This window comes from Rhea americana, unplaced genomic scaffold (genome assembly GCF_003343005.1).
Source record: "Rhea americana isolate MKP2758 unplaced genomic scaffold, rheAme1 scaffold_27, whole genome shotgun sequence".
NCBI lineage: Eukaryota > Metazoa > Chordata > Aves > Rheiformes > Rheidae > Rhea > Rhea americana.
The window spans coordinates 2,870,304-2,881,712 of NW_028186390.1; the positions used below are offsets into that span (position 1 = coordinate 2,870,304).

The window sequence follows — 11,409 nt, forward strand, 5'->3', positions numbered from 1 at the left end:
CCTTGATGGGAGGGAATGTTATAGTGCTGGAAGGGGCAAAAGGGAAGGCATGGGTGTGGAAGCTGGAACTTCTTCTCTCCTGCTGTGGACATGTCCATGTATGCTTATGATGGTTAAAAGTTTGCAGTCAGGCTATAGTCTGTGCATGTGCTCTTTTTGTTGTTGTTACTCCTTTTTCTTTTTTTTTCTTTTTTTTGAGGGGGAGGGGGAATTTGTTTTGCTTTGTTTTTTGAACTGTTTAAAATTAAACTAGTTAAACTAGTCATTGGCTTTCAAATCCCAGGCTTTACCTTCTCTTCCTGCTTTAGTGGAAAGGCACAGAGGCACTGGCACAGGAATGATTGGATTAGCAGCAGGGAGCAGTCCCAGCTTCTGGGCTTCAACTGTGCCCATGGCAAGATATGCAGAATGCTACTGTGAGGAACCAGCTGAGTGCCTGCTGTGGGGGCATGCTGCAGACCTACTGGTTATTGAAGAAAAGTAACTGCCAGTTTAAGGAGACTGGAGAGCAATCAGGGATAGTGACAAGCTGCAGAGAGCTTTAACTTCAAATACTTCACAGCAGCTGAGTTACCTGGAGCTTAGCTCTCTGCTCTAGCCTRCGGAGAAAGACAAGCAACTCCACAGGAAGATTGAGACCTCTGTCTTAAGCAGCTGTCTTTAATTTGAATCTTCTTTTGGAGGTGCATATCTCATACCATCACCACCTCATCTGAGTGCTTAATAACAAGTTAGGTGAATATAGACACTGGTAATAAACATCCCAGTCAACCGCACTCTTGAAATGCTTTTCTGCTCAGATAGGCTCATGCCTGTTTCTGTATGTTGCTGGTGAAAGAGAAAGCTCTACAAATGCTGTGATGATGGCTATTTCTGTGCCTTCAGCCATGGCCTAGCATCAGGATACAGAGGTTGAAACTGGGTATTTGGAGTTTCAATTTCTTGTTTAACAGATTAAATAAACATTAAAAAAATATTAGGAGCTTATTTTGGAAGTGCTTACAAAGGTATCTTTGGTAATAAGAACCACTGTWTAGAAATCAGGTTTTGTATGCAGTTAATGAGATTCTGTGTTGTACGTAAACAGAGTGGGGAAGACACTGAATAAAAATCAAATGGATGTATGAGCAATCTAGTGAGTAGCTTGGGGCTAATATCTGTTCAAAATTATGTTTCTCATGGTGGGGTGTTGCACGTTAACAGGCCAAACTATCTGCTGGTGAAAATGAGTGCAAGTTGAGCTGTACTCATTTGAGCCACCAGGAACTTTGGCTTAGTTGGGATGTTGTTGGGGAGCGCTCTGCTGTTTTTGTGAATAGTCTTTATGAGTTGGGTGCTTATTAAAGAAAAACACCATTAAATAGCTAGTGAACTAATCAAAAATACATGCTTTCTTTTTCCCCTCCAGTCTGATTCGCATCAGTCATCTTACTCTCCACAACCTCAACAATTTACACAGAATTCCTCTCAGCCAGCCTCCATTAACCAGACTCAACCACAACCAGTATCCCAGTCTAAGCACGTTCTGCAACCACAACAGGGTGCACAGCCATCCCAGCAGGTCCAGCTGCCTTTGTTTAACTTTCCCCAATCTCCCCCAGGTCAGTATTCCGCCTTACCTAACCTGGGACTACTTCAGATGCACCATCACCACCAAATTCAGCTTCCCAACACTTCGTGGCCTATTCATGGGCCCGTTATTCACTCTGCACCGGGTAACCCTCCTCATTCTACAAATGTTCCATTTTCTATGAGGTCTGGCAGCAGCACCACCACAAATAACCAGAGCAGTGTAAGCTTGAATGATCCCAGTATCATCTTTGCACAGCCTGCTGCCAGGCCCATGGGAATCCCCAGCACTTCTCATGAGGGACACTGGCACAATCCTGTGACTCCAAACTCACTGGTGAACAATGGCACTGTGGGGAATTCAGGTAACTCTTCTCTATTGTATCAAACCTCTCGCACTCTGTGTACAAATGTTAAATGTTACAGAAACAGCTAACGCTAAATTTGTTTTACGTTAAAAAATGATGCTTAAGAAACCAAGTCATCGTTATTTTGTTATCTTAACATTTCTATAGGAAAAAAAATTACGCAAGTTGGATCTAGGTAACTTTTAGGCATTGGTCCTATCTGCCATTAAGAGCTGTGCAACACATGAGAAATCATGCATTCAACTGAGAAATACTGTAATAATTGTTTGAGTCTAAATTACTTTTCTGTGAATATGCTTACAAGTATGGTTTCTTTTTATGCTGTTATATAGACTATTAGATAAATGCTAAGATTGCACCTAAAGWCTTAGAGACCAACAGAATCATGGTTGTGCATATTGAGGGTTATCCCCTTGCACGTACTGCAGTACAAGATTAATGACGTGGTCTTATGCAGTCATTCCTCCTATAGGTTATCCTGCCTCATTTATCTTCTTTAATATTGACATCCTGTCCTGAAAATACCTCATTTTCYATCTTCTGCAACAAGTGTGCAACAGCTTTTGTCTCCTATGAGAAACAAGTACACTTATGTGTAAGTTTGAGGCTGAGGAAAATAGTATGTAGTAACTAACAATGCAGTTCTTTAAGCAACMGTGGCCATCTCTAAATTTGAACAGTGATTTTCTGAACGATAATAGTATTCTCTTGATTTATTCTGTGTATAACTTCACCTATATTAAAAATCCATCATAAAAATCCATTGCARTCATTCATTGCAAGAGATTGGAATTTTAAATCTCCTGCACATCCTGTTTCTGCACTAATAGAGTTATTGACAGCAATAGTGGGTTTTCGTCTATGAGTCGACAGTGTTAGAAGAGATTCACTTCACCACTGAGATTTTAAGGTATTTGCTGACAGGAGATGCATATTTTCCTATTCTGAGCGGTGTGGGGAATATATTTTAGAGGATGCAGAGACTGCTGCCGRTATGCTTTCTAAGCTTGCCCTTGTCCCTAATTCTCCATCCTTTCTTGTCTTCTCTATCTTGCCTCCTCTGTTCCGCTTTCCGGGTTTGCCCCAGCACTGCCTTTATTTCACAAACACTTCCTTCCGATCCAAGTCTTCTTACCCAGGTAGTGCCTTCTTTCGGACACGTTTCCCAAGTCCTGGTTTCTTCTTTTGACTTTCCTTCCTCCCTTAACTAGTCTTGGTGCTGATCACCATGTCTGTTYGTCCATCTTCAGTCTCTTCCTTTTGCACTTTGTCTCTGTTTGCGTGCTTCCACTCTCATCTTATCTGCCAAAGTGCTTCCTGTTTTCTTCTGCTGTCAGTCTTGATTTTTTTTTTTTTTTTTGGCTCTAGCTGAACTCCATTTGTCTCATCACAGACCTTTTTCTTATTCACTATCCTGGTATTTGCCCTCTTCATAGTTTAATCAGCTTTGTTTCCTTCATGGTTTAGATGCCATTACAGTAGGTCACCTGGTAGGAGCGCTGTGAAGATGAGCTGTGTGCTCTCTGTTTAAAGCCTGCTTTCATACCTGCTTGGAACAATTTGGGAACAGCAAATTCATGGAAACTTTGTCTTGCCTCACATCATCTTGAGTGGGAAGGAATGACCTTACTTTTTTTTCAGTAGAAAATCTGGTCAAAACTAGGATTGCTAGAAGATTCAGAAGGACAAAGTTTTTTTTTTGTGCTTTTTCTGGGTCTGTATTTTGTGTTTTACTGTATAAAATAACTACTGTTCTTTTTAAACCCATAGCTTCCTTATTATATAATGAAAGTCTGTCTACAAGTTTTCTAATTAGACTGAAGAGGAACTGATATTCTAAGAAGGATAGTTGCTTAAATTTTGTCTTTTTTAAATGTACATTGACCAAAGTTTTTAAATTGCAGAGTATTACAGTGTCTTAAAATTGGGAGCTATCAACAAAAAGAGTAGAATTGACAGTATTGTAAATAATTGTTGTGTGTCCTGCCTCCTTGATGCTTGATTTCTCATCCTTAATGCTGCAGTATTACTAGATTTGTGAATGGAAAAATTGTAATAATTTACAATTTGTATACTTATTTCAAAGGTTTTTATTTGTCCTTCCAAAAATAAATTTTAAGTTTGTCCCATAATCTACATACAGAGTTTCTTAAGCATACAGATGTTAGTGGAATTCCCCTGTACTGCTTCTGAGAATTATTTCTTGCAGTAGGACATGTTTTCCTATCACATGTATGTCAGTGATAGTGAAGATCTATGCAGGATCAGATATTAGTAACATTTTTCAGAACTTTTATTTTTCATCATGAGAATGGCATACAGTCTAATTTATTTCTGTATGGAATAATGAGATTTTAGGTCTTCATTCTAAGTACTGATTCACCGTCTATCTTCCCCCTCCAATAAATTCTATTATGCTGAATAATGAAGTAATTTAGCTGGTAATTTGCATTGATGTATATTTTAAAAAATTAGCACATCAGATTAATCTTGTAAAGTCCCCTGCAAACTGTTATTTGAGATGTAAATTGTATTTATGACTTATTGTTTAATTATTTCAACTTGCAATGTGCTTTTCCCTTTCAATTGAAAAATAGATCAGGGTTTCCAAGGACAGTTTGGTAAAATGAACCCTCCTTCTGTCCCTTGGGACCATGGGACCCCTACCCATTTTCCTCTCCTCCGAGGAGCGTGGCCTTACAATATGCCTCAGAACTACATGCAGCAGGGAAATGCCAGCTATCCACCGAACAAACCTTTCTACCCTCAAGGTACTAGAACTAGTATATGAATCAACAGCTCATGCAACATGTCTCTTTACTGTCTCAAAGGCTTTAAAAGCCGAGGAATCATGTTTCACATGCCTAGGCTCCCTGGAACCGTAAGAATGAAACCAAGAGTCAAATCAACGCTTCAGCTTCCTGTATGGATGGATGAAAATCTTTGTGGGGGGGAAGGGATTATATAGAATTCTCAAATCTGATAGGCAACTTGGACTGTGATACATTTCCAGCCTTTTTTCTCCTTCATTGTTGCCGTCTCACTTAGAGCCACCTCTGTTTCAATAGAGGATGAAATGATTTGTCCACACGCATGCTAAGAATTTGCAGAAATTTTTATCCTAATTAATCTTATTTGGCCTTTGTACCTTGCCTTAGGAATGACTTGCATATATTAAAAACTTGCAAGATCATAGAATAGTTGCGGTCAGACAGGACCTCTGGAGGTCACCTAGTCCCATCTGCAGTCAAAGCAGCGGTAACGTCAAAGTTGGATCGGGTTCAGTTATTCAGGATACTTTGAAGGATTGACTTTATCCAACTTTTTCTGATGCTAGTGAACAGTAAAGGTGTTCAGCATCTTGCAGGATTGGGAAAGGCTGTGGGAAAATGACCTTTGGCTCTAGTAAGAGAGAGACTGCCCAAATTTTACTTAAGGGCATGCAATTACTGCTACCTTGTATGAAATGAGAGAGCTCAAATCCTCTTTTTTTTTTTTTTCCTTCTTTCAAAGCCTAATCTATAGGGTGTAGCAAGGTTTCCAGGTGAGACCAAGATTTAAAAATCCTGAAATTATTTTTGTTAGCTTAAAGAAATTAAAGTAACGCAACAATAATAATGTACTGATGATTCTGAGGGAATTTCAGAGACTGGTTTAAAATAATATTGCATTGTACTGTTAAATGGGTTAGTCATAAAGATAGTGTTTGTGTCAACCACATAAATGCCTTTATTTCTAAGTAAGTGTTATACATTGAATATAGCCAAGCACTGTGAAGTATRTTTAACTTGCTGAAGTAATTGTAATCCATTTTCTTTTAGCTGGTCCACTGATGCAGAGTAACCAGCGGTTCTCGCTTCTGTCTCAAGGACACCCACACTTGAATCTGAATTACATTCAACAGAAAAAGTGAAATTTAAGGGGATTATGGGTGGGTGGGGGAAAGGGAGAAAAAAGATCAGGTTCTGATTTAAAATCTTAATGCAACATGTTTAGATACAAGATTATTTAAGACTTTTTAAACTGTATCATTTGTACATAGATATGAACTATAGTTTTTACTAGTATCACAAAACTGAGTGATACAAATTTCATCTATTTTATTACCCTATTTTTAAGGGGACTTGTGTTTTGTTTTATCTTGATAAACTGTAAAGAGAGAGAATTTTTAAAATTAAGTTCTTTATTTTCTATTAGCTGTATTCATACTTTGGTTGCTTCAGACTTTATATATATTGTTCTAAAAAAATAAAATTAGAAAGGGATTTCATGTGTTTAAAAATTTGTCACTTCTATTCTTTACAGAACTATGTAGTGCCAAAAAAAACTTTTTAAAAGAAAAATAAAACTGCAAAAAAAAAGATGAAACTTTTCCTCTTCCCTATTTGTATGTATGCTTCTGTTTAACTGTAATGAGGATACAAAAACTACAAAAAATGCACTATCACAATTTTATTTGCGAAAGCTTCAGGAGGCAAAACTGCAAATCCACACTCCCRAAGCAGGATTATGAATAGAGGAGCAGTACAGAAGGGATTTAACACAGCTGTTGTCTTAATAAATATATGTATTATAAATCACAAGAAAAGAACTCTGAGTAAGAGCTTGACTATTCTTAAGTTGAGGGAACAGGATGGTGCTCGATGCAAACTTCATTCAGCAAAGCTAGAGCTTAGTTGTGTGTCATATTCTGYTCCTCACTCTCCCAGAGGCCACAGACTATTTGTCTTCAAAGTGATGGTTAATATTTTYTAATATAGTGACTAATTTTGCCTGATAAGTAGTGTTTTGTTCTACYGTTTAGTATTAATGTCAGAAGCAGCCTCTTACCGGACTTAAAAGTTGATTTTTTACAAAGTAACCAGTAACTGGCACAGTGCAGTACAGCTACACTGCACCTTTGAGAGTGGTTTTAAGGTAGTTTCTGTTTTTGGAGTAACACAGATTTTGACAGCATTACCTCCTTTCTTGTACCAGGAGGTTTCTTGACCATAGGTTATGCTGGTAGTTCTTCAGTGTTACTGAGCTAATAGCAAACACATTCTCATTTTTTTGAATTCTGTTGCCTTCTGGTAACAAAGTCTTGATTAGGAAATTAATCTAGCTTCAATTAGAAGTCAAAACAAACTATTAAGAAAAAAAAACAGCAAGGAGTCTTTAGAGACAAAAACCCTTATTTTTATTGCTTGTCACGATTTTTTCGGGTCTTAAGAMGACAATTTTAAAAAATCTTCAACTTCTACCAGGAACACAAGTAACTACATAAAAAGTTTCTTTAGCTTTCATTTAATAATAAAAAAACCCTACTACTTTATACAAGAGGGGAGGGATTAGAGAAATAGACTGCTAAAGCAGCCAGTACATATCCTGCTGCCCCATAAGTAAATAGGGCAGTATTAGACTGCAGTTCAAGGTCCTTAAACTGCCTGCTGGATTTAGTTTGTTATTCATTCCCTCGCCGACTTTTCTTGTGGCTTTTCTTAGATCTGAAACAGATAACCAAAAAGATTCATAGGACACAGTGCTATTAATTGTTTTAAAAGACCAGTGTTATACTGGTGTTTTCTGTAACAGACTATGGATAATATATCTTGACTTCAACACTGGGGAAGGTACCACATCAAATACTTCATCTCCAACATTGTAAGACAACCTTCAGTCCTGAGATTCTTACAAAAGGACCAACACCCTTAAGAAACATGGCAAGCCTTTACCTTTCAGGTGACTTAGAGTGACTTCTGTGCCTGTGACTACGGTGATGCCCTGTGAGAAAAACAACTAACAGTTACTTGTGTTAGTAGTCATAAAACCCAACAATTCTTTCTTTTGCTAACGTAATCATCTGCTAGTGGCTAAGAATCCTAGATAATGCCAGAACTCTAGCCTTAACCAGGCACACAAACTAAACTCCACGYAATATTTGAAAAGCGTACTGAGTACAACGTTGAACGCGTTAGAAGAGTTCTCCAGACATGCTTCCACATAACTAGCCCTTTTATAATCCAGATTAGGCCTCTACTCTAGCCTCTAGCTTCTTACATTTTCCTCACAGGACATGTCCTGCTGACAGAGACATGCCAGAGTTAAACTGGTAAACTACAGAAATACCTGGAGATTTAGATCTTGATCTGTGGCGTCTCTCTCTGGATCTGCTCCGGTGTCGTCTTGGGCTTTTGCTGCGATGCCTTTCCCGGCGTGGYGATGGGCTGAGAGAAATTAAGCTTTTAAATAACCATACCAAAAATGCACACRTTCTAAGATTATATAGCAGAAAAAACAGACTACCTTCTTCGCTTTGGAGAGCGGCTTCGTCTGTAATTGGAGAAAGAAAAAGAGTCACTAAAAGCCAYCAACCAAACCAACACTTGCATTTCCTGTATTCTCCAGCAACAGTGCCAGGGCTTTCCTTGTGCTCTCCCAAACCCTCAGTCACTATTTGTTTGGCCTGCTACACTAGGGCAATAAGTGCTTCTGGTGAGCCCCAAACAGTCAGCAGAAAGAGGTAAGTTATGATTTTTTTTCCTGGTTTAATACCCATATACCCAATTAGCAAGATCTATTTTCTCTTCAGTCCTTAGTTTACACAAAYGCCACAAGCATTTGATTCTGTTTGATATCTTCACTCCACTGTCAAATTTATCTAAAGTTGGCCAGCAAGTTCAAGAATTACTGCAGGACCAGGGAAACAGGGCAGGGCTTGACTGTGGTTGGGCAGCACTGCAACTGCAACTAGTGGCTAAAAGAAGTGGAAGGCATAAGAGATGCTGATTGAACASTATCTTCAGCTCTGTGGTTAGATCTAGTAAAAGCACTCTGCAGCACCATAGATGTGTTTTAAGTAAAAACGTCGTTCAGAAAGAGCCATGTCTCACCTTCTTGGAGACCTGCTTCGGCTCCGCCTGTATCGCACAACAGGAGATCTGCGGGGTTTATCAAGGTCTCTGTAGCCTCTTCTGCGGTGATCCGGAGAGGGTGCTCGCTCCAGCTGGAAACATTGCAAAACCAGCCCCCTTCAAAAGTTAACTCTAAGTCTTTCCTCACTAAGATTTTTAGTTCTCAATAAAGATTCCCAAGCAATTAATAYATGAGATAAAAGAGGAAACAAGTCATCCAATTTAAGCTTCCCATTCCTCAAGTATTTCATACTCAAAAATGAGCAGTACTACCTAAATTTAATAATTATAAAGTAGACTGTATTRGAAATTAAAATGGCCACCTTTCATACTCCCCACTCCCTCCCTTAAAAAGCAGAATTGACCAACTAGAACCATCATAGAATTAAAGGTGATAGTGAAAGCTAAAATACCTATGTTTATATAAAGTATATTTTATACATATATAAAATRTCTGAAATATGAGCAGACAGAAGAGCTTGACACACATGGAGCACTTTAGAGCTGCTTCATGGTCTAGCATGTTCTTACAGTCAGTTTATATGAAAATACATTTAGCAAGGAAAAAAAACCTGCATGCAGCCTTCTAGTGCCTCCTCTCAGACATTTCTCGTAAGCTGTAAAATGTACTGTGATGTTTCGGCATCAGTTATAATTATCCSTTTATAAAATGCTGTAAAACAGTTGACTAACTTTCTCATCTTCTTCCTCCTCCTCCTCACTTGACTCCACATCATCCATGTCTTCTTCCAAAGCACTAACACGAGGCTCAAGTTGCTCAGCTTCTTCCAGAACGTATCGTTTCTAGGAGAAATTACAACTTTATCTTACATAATCTAAATATGAACAAACACGTAAGAAAGTATCTGCTGTGCCCAACAAGTCCTGTACACGGCTTTATGCAACAAACCAGTAGGCTGATGGAAGTATTGAATGTGATACAGTTAAGAATTCAACAATCATCCCTTTTTCCAAACCTGTAATCGAGGCAGAATGATATCACACACACGTTCCTCATGGAGTAGTTCATCAATAAATTCATCCACATGCATCAGTTCAAATTCTGGGAAGAAAAAGAGCATTTAAAAGACCAAGAAAATTAATACTAGCAACGGGAGTAAAAATCAAACACTTGAGATTTAGAACGCTTGTATCAAGTGGGCTCTACAAACAATAGTTCTAAAATCATTCTTAAAGATTAGAAAAATCATTAGGTTTATCTTGGAAAAAGGGGAACTCACTGCACAGTTAGGATTTGTAGATTCCCAGCACTTAGATTATATTTGTTTTCTGTTGTACACTAAAACTTAGTTTGACAGATACCAAATACAAGTATTTGGGATAAGCTAAAGCAGCAAGGCAGCTCCCACTTATAACGGATTACAGCAGCAGGCTATCCAATGAATGAATGAATGAAGTAAAAGTAAGATTTTAAGAAAGTGACTTTCCTAAAGTTTTTCAAGCTTTTATTACTAAAGAGGATGTTTATCTAGCCCTATATATTTTTCCAGCAAAAGGCCATCTATTATACACTGAGAAACCACAGCTATGTGACAGTGCTTACCCCCATTTCTGTTCTGACTTTTTATTTTTCGATAGTCATTGTACAGTGGTTCAAGATACTTGTAGCAGTCAATGGCAGTGCCTGTCAATCTCATATACAATGCACCAAGCATTCGGACATATCTGAAAAGCAAGAAAAGTGTTTCATACAGCTGTGCTTTCTCCATTGGTAGCAGCCGAGCTAAAACACAAGTTTTTCCTACAAGTTTTTAAGAAAAAAATCTATACACTAAAGTAAACAAAATAAGAGATCATTTAGATTTTCTCCTTAGAGTACATTCATTCTCCGTGTGATTGTTTATGCATGCAGGAACAGAAGAAAAAAAAAAAAAAAAAAAAGAGCTTACCATGGCCCCTGCAAAGAAAGCTAAACCTAGCGCCGAGGTTTCCCCGGCTGCTTTGAGCTTCCCCGTTTCATTCGGCACGACAAGCAAGAGAGAGGGCGGAACAGCGACCAACTTACTTGAAGTCTTCGTTTTTTATGAACTCCACGATGATGTCCTTCTCGGGCTGGATCTGCAGCATCTTCAGCGTCAGGCACAGGAAGGGCGTGGGCTTGATGTTGCCGCCGTAGACGCCCCCCACGTACTTGAGCTCCATGGCCTTGTCCACCACCAGCTCGGCTGGGCGAGGCGAGGCCGTTAGCGCCCGGCGGAGCCCCGCCGCCGCCCCCCGCCGCCCCGGCCCGCCCCGCCGTACCCGTGAGGCCGAAGCACTCCTCCTTCCAGTACTTGGACTCGTAGATGCGGGTGCGGATGATCTTCTCCACCAGGTACTGCGGGTTGGTGCCGTGGATGCTGTGCGCGTCCTTCACCGTCCGGTTCGCCATGGCCGCGGCGCTCCCGGTCCCCGGCCCGCTTCCGCCAGCGGTGGTGGCGGTAACAGCCGCTTCCGCTTCCGGGGTACCCTTCTCCCGCCCCGCCGTCCGCCATCTTAACTCAGGGCGGCCGCAGCTTCGCAGCGCCAGGCWCAAATATGGCGCAGTAGCCGTCTGCCCTCCGCCTGTCCTCTCCCCC

The 11,409-nt window shown here is 39.8% G+C and overlaps 2 protein-coding genes across 4 annotated transcripts in view; one reads left to right on the forward strand and one right to left on the reverse strand.

The window, feature by feature from the left end:
• Positions 1 to 6,275, forward strand: part of TUT4 (terminal uridylyl transferase 4) — a 44,708-nt gene extending 38,433 nt beyond the window's left edge. For 2 of the 3 annotated variants that reach the window (XM_085308027.1, XM_085308028.1), the window contains 3 exons: positions 1,409 to 1,934; positions 4,535 to 4,708; positions 5,759 to 6,274. In XM_085308027.1, coding sequence (XP_085164153.1) covers positions 1,409 to 1,934; positions 4,535 to 4,708; positions 5,759 to 5,850 — 792 coding nt within the window. In that variant the 3' untranslated portion in view covers positions 5,851 to 6,274. Of the gene's footprint in view, positions 1 to 1,408; positions 1,935 to 4,534; positions 4,709 to 5,758 lie in introns of all 3 variants that reach the window. The other variant, XM_085308029.1, reaches the window with a different exon arrangement.
• Positions 6,276 to 7,291: 1,016 nt separating this feature from the next.
• PRPF38A (pre-mRNA processing factor 38A) lies at positions 7,292 to 11,278 on the reverse strand. Its single transcript, XM_085308030.1, has 10 exons — positions 11,093 to 11,278; positions 10,857 to 11,016; positions 10,395 to 10,516; positions 9,808 to 9,893; positions 9,524 to 9,634; positions 8,810 to 8,922; positions 8,223 to 8,249; positions 8,046 to 8,143; positions 7,652 to 7,700; positions 7,292 to 7,423 (listed from the first exon to the last, which is right to left on the reverse strand). Exons 1-10 carry the CDS (start codon positions 11,220 to 11,222, stop codon positions 7,381 to 7,383), a joined length of 939 nt encoding a protein of 312 aa, XP_085164156.1. The 5' UTR covers positions 11,223 to 11,278; the 3' UTR covers positions 7,292 to 7,380.
• Between the last annotated feature and the right edge of the window lie 131 nt (positions 11,279 to 11,409).